Source organism: Bos grunniens, chromosome 7 (assembly GCF_055505025.1).
Source record: "Bos grunniens cultivar Pamir isolate PY7600 chromosome 7, Bosgru_T2T1.0, whole genome shotgun sequence".
In the NCBI taxonomy this organism is placed as follows: domain Eukaryota; kingdom Metazoa; phylum Chordata; class Mammalia; order Artiodactyla; family Bovidae; genus Bos; species Bos grunniens.
The window spans coordinates 50,050,560-50,063,864 of NC_141171.1; the positions used below are offsets into that span (position 1 = coordinate 50,050,560).

Below are 13,305 nucleotides of genomic sequence, written 5' to 3' on the forward strand. Positions count from 1 at the left end.
ATAGCATCTTGTCCACAGGGCTATTTTAATTCTGGTTGCATTGTAATATTCCCTGATTTGTGGGCCCTTTGAGTACAGATGCCTTGTCTTAATCAGCTTTAATTGTTTGCTTGTCTGTCTTCTCCCTCCATAGAACTCAAGGAGGACATGGGCTGTTTCTTGAGCACTGTATCACTGGCACCTAATAAAGTATTTGAGGTGCTCAAATATTTGTTGAATAAATAAATAAATGAATGATTGAGTACTCATTTTAAGTACCGTAAAATAACATTTTTGTTAAACATCCACGTAATTGTCATGTGTCTGTATCTTAGATCCAGGAAAACTTTTAACTATCAAATTCTTCATTGTGAGTTATTTCTTACAATACACATAGACATACACAGAACTTGTCTTTACTCTTAATACTGTATAGTTCTTCTTAGCCTAATTAATGTATGAATCTGAGGGTGAATTTGTTTCTGCCCTCCAAGAATCTGTTTCCCCAGTCCTGTGGAAGTTCTGTAATCAAATCCAGTGGCCTCCAAAGTCAAATTCCCTGGTAGTTCTCAGCTCCTTTGCTGATCCCTAGGTTGGGAAATCTGTTGTGGGTTCTAGAACTTTCTTAACAGTATGAGAATTTCTTTGGTATAATTGTTCTGCAGTTTGTGGGTCATATGCTCAGCAGCTCAATGGTGGGGCTAGTGGTAACTTCCTCCAAGAGGGCTTATGCCACACGCTTTGTGATCCAAGTCTGCTGCAGCCAGAGCCCTTGTCCCTGCAGCAGGCCACTGCTGATCCGTGCCTCCGCAGGAGACACTAAAACCCTCAAAGGCAGGTCTGGCTCAGTCAGTCTCTGAGGGGTCTCTGGGTTCTGGTGTGCACAAAATTTTTTTTGAGCTCTCTGAGCATCTCTGGCGGGTATGGGGTTTGATTCTAAACAGGATTTCGCCCCTCTTGCGAAAGGGGGTTCTCCTTTGCCCTTGCACGTGGGTTATTTTTTTTGGTGGGATCCAACATTCTCTGGTCGATGGTTTTTCAGCAGTGAGTTGCAATTTGGGAGTTCTCCCAGGAGAAGATGAGTGCATGTCCTTCTATTACACCATCTTGTTAGTAAGACTTGCTTACTTACCATGTTGTTATAAGACTGAGCCAGACTTGCTGGGAGTGTACAGGAGTCTCCGGTGGAGGCATGGGTCTGCAGTGTCCTGCTGCAGGGTCAGGGGCAGTGAATACAACAGTTCATGCTTTGAAGGCGGTTTCCATTGCCTTCATTACCCCTACCTAGTTTGGCCTCAGGCCAAATAACTGGGAGGGAACACAGCCCCACTCATCAACAGAAAATTGGATTAAAGATTTACCAAGCATGGCCCCACCCATTAGAACATGAGTCAGTTTCCCCTAGTCAGTCTCTCTCATCAGGAAGCTTCATAAACCTATCCATCAGAGGGCGGACAGAATGAAAACCACAGTCACACCAAACTAACCAAACTGATCACGTGGACCACAGCCTTGTCCAACTCAGTGAAACTATGAGCCGTGCCATGTAGAGATACCCAAGACAGATGGGTCAGAGCGGAGAATTCTGACAAAACGTGATCCACTGGGGAAGGGAATGGCAAACCGCTTCAGTATTCTTGCCTTGAGAACCCCATGAACAGTATGACAAGACAAAAAGAGAGGACACTGAAAGATGAACTCCCCAGGTCGGTAGGCGCCCAATATGCTAGTGTAGAAGAGTGGAGAAATAACTCCAGAAAGAATGACGAGACTTACCAAAAACAGGAAAAAGCGAAAACAATATCCAGTTGTGGATGTGACTGGTGATGGAAGTCAAGTCTGATGCTATAAAGAACAATATTGCATAGGAACCTGGAATGTTAGATTCATGAATCAAGGTAAATTGGAAGTGATCAAACAGGAGATGGCAAGAGTGAACATAGACATTTTAGGAATCAGTGAACTGAAATGGACGGGAATGGGCATGTTTAATTCAGATGACTGTGGTCAAAAATCCCTTAGAAGAAATGGAGTACCCTCATAGAAAACATGAGTCTGAAATGCAGTGCTTGGGTTCAAAATCTCAAAAACGACAGCATGATCTCTGTTTGTTTCCAAGGCAAACCATTCAGTGTAACGGTAATCCAAGTCTACGCCTCAACTGCAAATGTTGAAGAAGCTGAAGTTGAAAGGTTCTATGAAGACCTACAAGACCTTCTAGAACTAACACCAAAAAATGATGTCCTTTTCATCATAGGGGACTGGAATGCGAAAGTAGGAAGTCAAGAGATACCTGGAGGAACAGGCAGGTTGGTCTTGGAGTGAAAAATGAAGCGGGGCAAAGGTTAACAACATTTTGCCAAGAAAATGTACTGGTCATAGCAAACACCCTCTTCCAACAACACAAGAGAAGAATCTATACATGGTTATCACCAGATGGTCAAAACCAAAATCAAATTAATTATATTCTTTGCAGCCACAGATGGAGAAGCACTATAGAGTCAGCAAAAACAAGACCGGAGGCTGACTAGGCTCAGATCATGAGCTCTTTATTTGCAAAATTCAGACTTAAACTGAAGAAAGTAGGTAAAACCACTAGACCGTTCAGGTATGACCTAAATCAAATCCCTTATGATTATACAGCAGAAGTGAGAAATAGATTCAAGGGATTAGCTCTGATAGAGTGCCTGAAGAACTATGGATGGAGATTTGTGACATTGTACAGGAGGCAGGGATCAGGACCATCTCCAAGAAGAAGAAATGCAAAAATGCAAATTGGTTGTCTGAGGAGGCCCCACAAATAGCTGAGAAAAGAAGAGAAGCTAAAGGCAAAGAGGAAAAGGAAAGATACACCCATCTGAATGGAGAGTTCCAAAGAATAGCAAGGAAAGATAAGAAAGCCTTCCTCAGTGATCAATGCAGAGAAATAGAGGAAAACAATAGAATGGGAAAGACTAGAGATCTGTTCAAGAAAATTAGATACACTTCATGCAAAAATGGGCCCAGTAAAGGACAGTAATGGTATGGACCTAACAGAAGCAGAAGAAATTAAGAAGAGGTGGCAAGAATACACAGAAGAAATATACAAAAAAAGATCTTAATGAGCTGGATAACCACAGTGGTGAGATCACTCACCTAGAGCCAGACATCCTGGAATGGGAAGTCAGGTGGGCCTTAGGAAGCATCATTGCCAACAAAGCTAGCAGAGGTGATGGAATTCCAGTTGAGCTATTTCAGATTCTGAAAGATGATGCTGTGAAAGTGCTGCACTAATACGCCAACAAATTTGGAAAACTCAGCAGTGGCGACAGGACTGGAAAAGTTCAGTTTTCATTCCAGTCCCAAAGAAAGGCAATGCCAAAGAATGATCAAACTACCACACAATTGCCCTCATCTCACCACGCTAGCAAAGCAGTGCTCAAAATTCTCCAAGCCAGGCTTCAACAGTACATGAACCAAGAACTTCCAGATGATCAAGCTGGATTTAGAAAATGCAGAGGAACCAGAGATCAAATTGCCAACATCCGTTGGATCATTGAAAAAGCAATAGAGTTCCAGAGAAACATCTACTCTGCTTTATTGACTACATCAAAGCCTTTGACTGTGTGAATCGTGGAAAATTCTTCAAGAGATGGGAATACCAGTCTATGGGCATACCACCCTGAACATGCCCGATCTTGTCTGATCTCGGAAGCTAGGCAGGGTCGGGCCTGGTTAGTACTTGGATGGGAGATGGGAATACCGGACCACCTTACCTGCCTCCTGAGAAATCTGTATGCAGGTCAAGAAGCAACAGTTAGAACCAAACATGGAACAACAGACTGGTTCCAAATTGGGAAAGGAGTACATCAAGGCTGTATCTTGTTACCTTGTTTATTTAACTTATATGCAGAGTACATCATGTGAAATGCCGGGCTGGATGAAGCACAAGCTGGAATTCAGATTGCTGGGAGAAATAATCAATAACCTCAGATGACACCACCCTTATGGCAGAAAGTGAAGAGGAACTAAAGAGCCTCTTGATGAAAGTCAAAGAGGAGAGTGAAAAAGCTGGCTTAAAACTCAGCATTCAAAAAATGAAGATCATGACATCCGGTCCCATCACTTCATGGCAAATAGATGGGAAACAATGGAAACAGAGACTTATTTTCTTGGGCTCCAAAGTCACCACAGATGGTGACTGCAGCCATGAAATTAAAAGACGCTTGCTCCTTGGAAGAAAAGCTATGACCATCCTAGACAGCTTATTAAAAAGCAGAGACATATACTTTGCAGACAAAGGTCCATCTAATCAAAGCTATAGTTTTTCCAGTAGTCATGCATGGATTTGAGAGTTGGACCATAAAGAAAGCTGAGTGCCTAAGAATTGATTCTTTTGAATTGTGGTCTTGGAGAAGACCCTTGTGAGTCCCTAGGACAGCAAGGAGATCAAACCAGTCCATCCTAAAGGGAATCAGTCCTGAACATACATCACAAGGACTGTTGCTGAAGCTTGAAGCTCCAATGCTTTGGCCACCTGATTTGAAGAACTGATTGATTGGAAAAGACCCTGGTGCTGGAAACGATTGAAGGCAGGAGGAGAAGGGGACGAAAGAGGATCAGATGGTTGGATGGCATCACCAACTTGATGGACATGAGTTTGTGCAACCTCTGGGAGTTAGTGATGGATAGGGAAGCCTGGCGTACTGCAATCGATGAGGTCGCAGAGTCAGACATGACTGAGCGACTGAACTGAGGGTGAATTTAACTCCCCCGCTAAGGCTCATATTCTACAACTAAAATTTTGATAGTTAAGAGAAGTTTTGTAGGTCTCTTCAGAATTAGCGTGGCTTCATGAGAATGTGCTTTTTTTTTTTTTTTTTTTACATTTGTGGAAGAGATAAGAGAGTGAATAGCCTTTAGGCTTTAATCTGAAGTTGAGGGAGGGAGTAATTGCTTTTTCAGGAGTCCAAAGATAGTCACCATAGAGAGGAACAGACCCTGGCACTCCTGCTACTTCCAACTATAAGAAAAGAGAAAACGATAAGCACCTTCAATGATTATTATTAGAAACACATAACAAAAAAGTATAAGTTACTTTACAAGTTTCTAGGAAATGTTAGAACTTCTTGGCATTGTTGAAGGTGGGATTGTATGAGTTGGATATTCCTCATAACTGTAGTAAAATGTATATATTTTTAGGTTAATTTTTAAAGTTATGAATATGATGTCTGTTATAGAAAATGTTTTTATAAATACAGAATGATGTAGAATTAGATTGTATCTTATATAATTGTTATTTGTGTTTTTACTCCAATCTTTTTCCTTTTTTTTAAAGCACAGATTACATACATTTATCATTTCATCTTTTTTCTGTTTAAGATTTCATAAACTTTAACATTTTTCATATATATTTTAATATTTGCATAAAAGTCAATTGTAGGCTTTACCTTAATTTACTTAACTAGATGCTTGCTTGGGCATTTGAACTGTTGGAAGTGTTTTGCTATGAGGAAAATGAATGAATCCGTGACAAGCTCTTGTCTTTTCACATACCAGTGAGTTTCTGTTTGAGCTCTATGCATTAGATAGTTGAAATGCTTAATGAAGTGTGGTGGTCCTTCATAATGGTTGCTATGTTTCTGTATCTTTCTTTGGATGTGCGGGTAGATTGTGTTAGATCCATTTTTTTCCTCCCATTCAAATCTTGAATTTTTTTCTCGATTAGGATACATATAATGGTCCTTTTTGGAAAGGAGTATTATTACTAGATCAATGGAAACAAGTATTTTTTTTCTTATTGGGAAGAAGTATTTTTAAGGCTTTTGATATGTAGTGCTAAATCACTTTGCAGATACTGTGCTTTTACCAGGAATATATGTGGTTGCTTGTCTTAGTGACAGCTAGAAGACAAATGCAAGAGGAAAATAGCAGAAATAAAAATCCTTAAATTCTGTGTATGAATATACAAAGTTTGAATTACCGTTTTTTAAAATGTAGACCAGTTATTTGGTTCATTCCTGCTAAATTTATTTTCCATTCTGTAAAACAGGTGATTTGATGAAGAGTGCTGCAGGAGAGTTTGCAGATGATCCCTGCTCTTCCGTGAAGCGTGGCAACATGGTTCGGGCAGCTCGGGCTTTGCTCTCTGCTGTTACCCGGCTGCTTATTTTGGCTGACATGGCAGATGTCTACAAATTACTTGTTCAGCTGAAACTTGTAAGTACAGGCTGATGTCTGTAATTTGTTCTATCACAGCAAGGCTGCTGCTGGCCATACTTAGTTCAACATTCCTTAGGATTTAGTTTGGTTATGAACTTGGTTTACCTAAGTGGACCAGGAATGTTTTTAATTTCCACTTGCTCCTCTATTCCACGTGGACATCATACTGGCTGTGCTGTGGGCCTATGGTGTCTTTGCAGAAAAGGTATTGTTTTTGACTTCTTCCCTTTTTGTGGTAGTGATTAAGCATTTCTTTGTACCAGCAGAGTTCCAGAGTTGAGAAATCAAGATATGGTAAATTATATCCTTTTACATGAAAGTCAAAATAATACAGTCTTTTCCTACCTCCCGTAAAATTCCCATGTGGTACCTGCCCAAATGTAAATTTAAGAGGAAGTTTGGATTACTATCTGAGTAGCTGTTGAAAGGAATAAAAAGTTCTAGATCTTCTTTATGTACAGACAAGCATTGTTGAGAATTTTTCTTTTGTGGGGTGTGTTTTATAGGTAGAAGATGGTATCTTGAAACTGAGGAATGCTGGCACTGAACAGGACTTGGGAATACAGTATAAAGCCCTGAAACCTGAAGTGGATAAACTGAACATTATGGCAGCCAAAAGACAACAGGTACGGTCATGATTTGGGGATATATTTAAGTTGTTTATATTATTACCTATTGGGAAAAATCCATTTAACCTAAGTCTTCAAAAGGTGCCAATATCTCCCTCTTCTAATATAGTTCCATTAAGACATTTAGTTTATGATGTGTCCTTCAGTATTGTTACTAAAGGTAGAATTAGGTTGTATCCATATTATGCTTCTGTTTTGATTCCTGTGAAAATTTTACTTTAGGTACCTTAGCAGTTTGCGATAGCATTCTGAGAAGTGAAACACCGTTCTTCTCTGTGTTCAAGGATGAACTTGAGTTGATGGTGAAATTTAATTCAGACTTCTAAAAAATCCAGTCAAAAACATATTGGAATTCTATATCAGGAAGTACCTTGCCCTCCATATTTTGTAACTTCTAAGTATTTCTTATCATTTGTTATTACTAGATTTTATAGTATTAGGAATTTATGTTGTGTGACATGTGGATCAGTGTTCTTATTTTTCCAGCTTTTGCTCACCCTTCGGTGTTTTGCTCTTGGGATGCTTGAAGTCTTCCTGTGCCCTTTCTATTGGATGCTGTGTGTTAGATGTGTGTTCTCTAGAGGGGATGCATGTGTCACCATCTGGCTCTAATAACTTGCATAGCCCTGATTAAGTTTGTGCTATTCTTATTTTTTAAAAGTCCTGAAAAGATGAATTCTTATTATTGTTAGCTGATACCTATATTGGTTAGGATAATTTTGCACTGCAGTTTACAGAAAACCTAGTTCCTAAATTGCATGACCATTGGGGGGTTTATTTTCTCACTGATTAGAAGCCCCAGGATAGGTTAAGTGACTTCAGGATTGTTAAATTTAAAGGTTTTGCAAGTATCATCAAGGTTTCCATATCTTTACATTTTCCAGCACTGCCATCTTCAGTGTGCCTCACTGAAGAAGCTGTAGGCATGGCATTTGCACACAGTCAGTATGTCCAGTGAGGAAAGAAAAGGTTGTTTCTTCCATATGTCTCTCTTAATAAGCAAATGATCTAGAAGCCTTTAACAGATTTGGCCTAAATAATGGATTGTATAATGTGCCCATTCCTTACTGATCATTGGAAAGAGGAAAGCAGTTAACTATATCTGACTCAGGGTAAAGAAGATCTCCTTTCTGCTGTGACAGGGTAAACGTTCCTGAGTACAGGAACATTCAACAAGAGCGCTCTAACAGGCATGAGGAACATGGGGTCAGTACTGTAAATGTCCAGTATATTACAGCTTCAGCTTTGGAGACTTAGACTTTGGTTACATTAACATTAGAATAAAAATTGAGAAGATTGAATTAAATAATGTATGCGAAGTATTTAATATAGCACCAGATTCTTAGTAGGCCCTCAGCAGTGGGCAGTTGGTGAATAGTAGTTACTGCTCATATTTCAAGCTATAAGATGTGATCAGACTGAATCTGCACATACGGGATCCTGATTTTATGTTCCCAGTACTTAGTATTATATATGATAATATAGCTAGATTTGTTGTATTGCCTGAGTGATTTAGTTAATGTAGGCTCAGTGCACTTTTATCATTTGTCCTTGAATTAGCTTATGTCTCTATCACATAAATCACAATAATTTTTTTCTTTTTGCTGGACCTGTTTAATCCTAAGAAGAACTTGTTGTATGATGGTATGGTTAGTCTATAAATATGGCAAGCTGCCAAAATTACGTTCACAATTGATTTTACTGGATGTTCTTGATATAAGTTCTCTTTTGAATATGTGAAATAAATGTTATATTTAAAAAATAAAGTTTGATGAATAGTCCTACTCTCTTAAAACCTAGTCTGATCTTGATTTATGAAGACTTACTATTATTTAAGGAAAGTGAGAACATTTAGACTGACACTATTGCAACATATTCAAAAGCAGAGACATTACTTTGCCAACAAAGGTCTGTGTAGTCAAGGCTGTGGTTTTTCCTGTGGTCATGTATGGATGTGAGAGTTGGACTGTGAAGAAGGCTGAGCGCTGAAGAATTGATGGTTTTGAACTGTGGTGTTGGAGAAGACTCTTGAGAGTCCCTTGGACTGCAAGGAGATCCAACCAGTCCATTCTGAAGGAGATCGGCCCTGGGATTTCTTTGGAAGGAATGATGCTAAAGCTGAAACTCCAGTACTTTGGCCACCTCACGTGAAGAGTTGACTCATTGGAAAAGACTCTGATGCTGGAAGGGATTGGGGGCAAGAGGAGAAGGGGACGACAGAGGATGAGATGGCTGGATGGCATCACTGACTCGATGGACGTGAGTCTGAGTGAACTCCGGGAGTTGGTGATGGACAGGGAGGCCTGGCGTGCTGCGATTCATGGGGTCGCAAAGAGTCAGACACGACTGAGCGACTGATCTGATCTGATTGCATATCTTTCAAAATGGTGGAATAAGTAAATTGATGATGTTTTTGAGATAAACACAGTAATAGTCCAGAATTTTGTATGCTACTGGAGAAACGTACTGGAGAGTAAAGTTACCTGAGTTTTAATTCTGTGTGCTTTGAGTCCATGAAGAGTTCCTTAATTATAATCCCCTGATGTCTTAAAAAACAAAAAAAAACAAAACACTTCCCAAGTAAGATGTCATAAAAATCTTGAAGTTACTCATTAACGTGCCAGAAGATCTTCTATAAGCTCCTCCATATCTGTTTTCTGCCCTTGATCACCCTACTGTCTGCCCCAGGAACCTAACCTATCTACAGGACTGCATCCAGGGGCTTCTTTTCCCCTCTGGCTTCTGGTTGGGTTGGCTAGTGGGAGCACCATTAGGAGATCAGAGGGCAGTAAACTGGGGTTTATCCCTACCTCTTGGTTGTCCTTGGTGGCTAAATGTCATAGCCTCTTCTGGATTATGTTCTCCCTCTGCCTCATTCCCTGGTTTCTGGTAACTCCTGTCTCATTTTGTCTCTTTGGGGCCAAGTGCCCTAATAGCCTGTGGTTTTTCTGTACTTTACCCCTATAATTTTGAAGCATAGTCTCTATAAATATTTTTGAATTACCTAGTTTGATCTTATCATCTGTTTTCTGCTGGTATCTTGAGTGATAGATTCTAAAGTTTGTCTTGGGTTTGTAGTATTTCATGGTCACTTACAGTTTTCCTTGGGCCTGTTTCTTTAACCTTTATCCTCCTACAGTAGTATTTGTTGAATAGGCTGGCTATGGGCGCCTGTGTGCCCCCGATCATAATACAGCCTTTTATAGGACCTGGGGCTTGGTGTGTATTTCTTGAAACTAATGGAAAAGGTCAGTTTGCATTTCAATCCCAAAGAAAGGCAATACCAAAGAATGCTCAAACTACCGCACAATTGCACTCACTTCACACGCTAGTAAAGTAATGCTCAAAATTCTCCAAGCCAGGCTTCAGCAGTACGTGAACCATGAACTTCCAGATGTTCAAGCTGGTTTTAGAAAAGGCAGAGGAACCAGAGATCAAATTGCCAACATCTGCTGGATCATGGAAAAAGCAAGAGAGTTCCAGAGAAACATCTATTTCTGCTTTATTGACTATGCCAAAGCCTTTGACTGTGTGGATCACAATAAACTGTGGAAAATTCTGAAAGAGATGGGAATACCAGACCACCTGACCTGCCTCTTGAGAAATTTGTATGCAGGTCTGGAAGCAACTGTCAGAACTGGACATGGAACAACAGACTGGTTCCAAATAGGAAAAGGAGTATGTCAAGGCTGTATATTGTCACCCTGCTTATTTAACTTCTATGCAGAGTACATCATGAGAAACGCTGGGCTGGAAGAAGCACAAGCTGGAATCAAGATTGCCGGGAGAAATATCAATAACCTCAGATACGCAGATGACAACCACCCTTATGGCAGAAAGTGAAGAGGAACTCAAAAGCCTCTTGATGAAAGTGAAAGAGGAGAGTGAAAAAGTTGGCTTAGAGCTCAACATTCAGAAAACGAAGATCATGGCATCCGGTTCCATCACTTCATGGGAAATAGATAGGAAAACAGTGGAAACAGTGTCAGACTTTATTTTTCTGGGCTCCAAAATCACTGCAGATGGTGATTGCAGCCATGAAATTAAAAGACGCTTACTCCTTGGAAGGAAAGTTATGACCAACCTAGATAACATATTGAAAAGCAGGGACATTACTTTGCCAACAAAGATCCATCTAGTCAAGGCAATGGTTTTTCCTGTGGTCATGTATGGATGTGAGAGTTGGACTGTGAAGAAGGCTGAGTGCCGAAGAATTGATGGTTTTGAACTGTGGTGTTGGAGAAGACTCTTGAGAGTCCCTTGGACTGCAAGGAGATTTAAACCAGTCCATCCTGAAGGAGATCAGTCCTGGGTGTTCATTGGAAGGACTGATGCTAAAGCTGAAACTCCAATACGTTGGCCACCTCATGCAAAGAGTTGACTCATTGGAAAAGACTCTGATGCTGGGAGGGATTGGGGGCAGGAGGAGAAGGGGATGACAGAGGATGAGATGGCTGGATGGCATCACCAACTTGATGGACATGAGTTTGAGTAAACTCCAGGAGTTGGTGATGGACAGGGAGGCCTGGCGTGCTGCGATTCATGGGGTCGCCAAGAGTCGGACACGACTGAGTGACTGAACTGAAGTAAATACTTTTCTTGGGAATTAAATAGCAATTCTGTTTATCCTAATGTGCCAGCCTGGTGAAATCTTCACTCTCCCTTTTAGGTAGTTTCCACTGGCCTCCTTTAGTTACTGGTCACAGTTTTTCACACTTTGTGTTTCCTGTAGAATAGAATAGAATTCCTCTATTGCTGTATGCTTAGTGTCCTAGACTGTTTTCACCTTTGACCTTTCCTTCTCTCCCCAGGTGTGGTATGTAATAGTTCACCTCCTCATCAAGCCTTTTATCTTTATTGGCAACCCTAGTCCAGAAAAGGGATTTCCTGACAAGCAGTATTTGGATATGATGTGCATACTTGGCTGCTTTAGCTCCCCTGTACCATTTAAGCAACAGCCACCCAGTGAGGAAATGCTGAACCTTATAAGGTGTACAGGAGCTCTGAAATTTACCAGTTTGTCTTTAAGGGTTTTTTGGAACATGGTGTAGGGCTGAGGATGTTGTTGAAAATAATAGTGAATAACTTTCAAAAGGTGTTTACTATGCACTAAACACTGTTATAAGCATTTTGTAAGTACAAATTTGTTTAATCCTCACAAAAGTAGTATAAAGTAGATCATATAATTGATCAGATATTAATTTTATAGATGGAGGAACTGTAGTGTAGAGAGGTTAATTAATTTGGCATGGACATTCATCTAGAAGTGGTAGAGCCAGTTTTGAACCTAGGCTGTATGGCTCCAGAAGACAGGCACATTGTTTAATCTGCTGCTGTAATCCCTAGTGCCTAGAACACTGCCTAGATACATAGTGTTCAATAAATACTTGTTTAACAAATGATTGAAAAACCCCATTTTGCTGTACTGCAGATCCATCTGGAATGGGATTCTGTGTGTGGCCGTAACCTGTTACTTTCTTGGGTTAGAATATTACTTGCTGAGTAGAAGATTTTGAATTTCCATTAGACTGGCTGCAGACTCTTTGACTGTCAAGGTGAAATAGATGGTAAGGGTAAGGATCTGCCATAGCACTGACGCTGGTTTTTCTGAGGAGGACTACTTCTGCCTTACATTGTCAGCTCTGCCTCCCCGGTATGCTAAAGATGGACTGCTTTGATGTTTACATTCCACCCACCCAGGTACAGGAGCTTGTTGAGATGGGTTTGTTAAAAACATAGTGCTTCTTACCTAGTCTGTCAACTCTGATTTTCGTGATTATTTTTCTGAAAGCGTGAACAAATTGGTAATGGATAATATTGCCACTGTCTGTTTTATGTGTAAATCATGTGGACTGGATGAGTTTGACCATGGACCATTTTTTAAGTGTAGTAATTTGAATCCAAGAGAAGACATCTGATCAAAAGTAACTATGGCTGCAATTTTATATTGTTAAGAGGTACATGAGAGGAAATTGTCATTTGAATTTCCAGATCTTGGTTAGAAAGTGTTCTGGATTGCTTAGAATTTAGCTTCTGTTTCTTGGTTACTTGTGTGATGGTTAGTTCAAATTATGTTGGAAGGAGTCGTTTCTACTTTGTTTTGTTTGTTCCTGAGTTTGTTTGGTCACACTGGGGAATTATGAAGCCTGAAGTAGACCAAGGAACTCTAAATTTTGTATGTAATCTATTACATTGCTTAATAGTTTATTTCCCCCCATTAATCTGGATTAATTACGAGACCCGTGTATCTTATTTTTGGCTGCATTGGATTTTAATTGCAGCATGTGGGATCTAGTTCTCTGACCAGGGATCAGACCTGAATTGGGATCATGGAGTCTCAGCCACTGGGCCACCAGGGAAGTCCTAGCACTGTATATTTTGAAAAGAATTCTTATGATTGATCATTTTTCTTATTATAATAAATAGTGCTGCATTGTGATAGTGTCTGTTTTCCTATCTTTACTTAAAATCTAGTTCTTTATGCTATGGCAGAAGC

At 40.1% G+C, this 13,305-nt stretch overlaps 1 protein-coding gene across 7 annotated transcripts in view; it reads left to right on the forward strand.

Moving 5' to 3' along the window:
• Positions 1-13,305, forward strand: part of CTNNA1 (catenin alpha 1) — a 344,567-nt gene that overhangs the window by 218,226 nt on the left and 113,036 nt on the right. For all 7 annotated transcript variants that reach the window (XM_086411845.1, XM_086411843.1, XM_086411841.1 and 4 more), the window contains 2 exons: positions 6,011-6,177; positions 6,687-6,806. In XM_086411845.1, the coding sequence (XP_086267971.1) occupies positions 6,011-6,177; positions 6,687-6,806 (287 nt within the window). The remainder of the gene's footprint in view (positions 1-6,010; positions 6,178-6,686; positions 6,807-13,305) is intronic.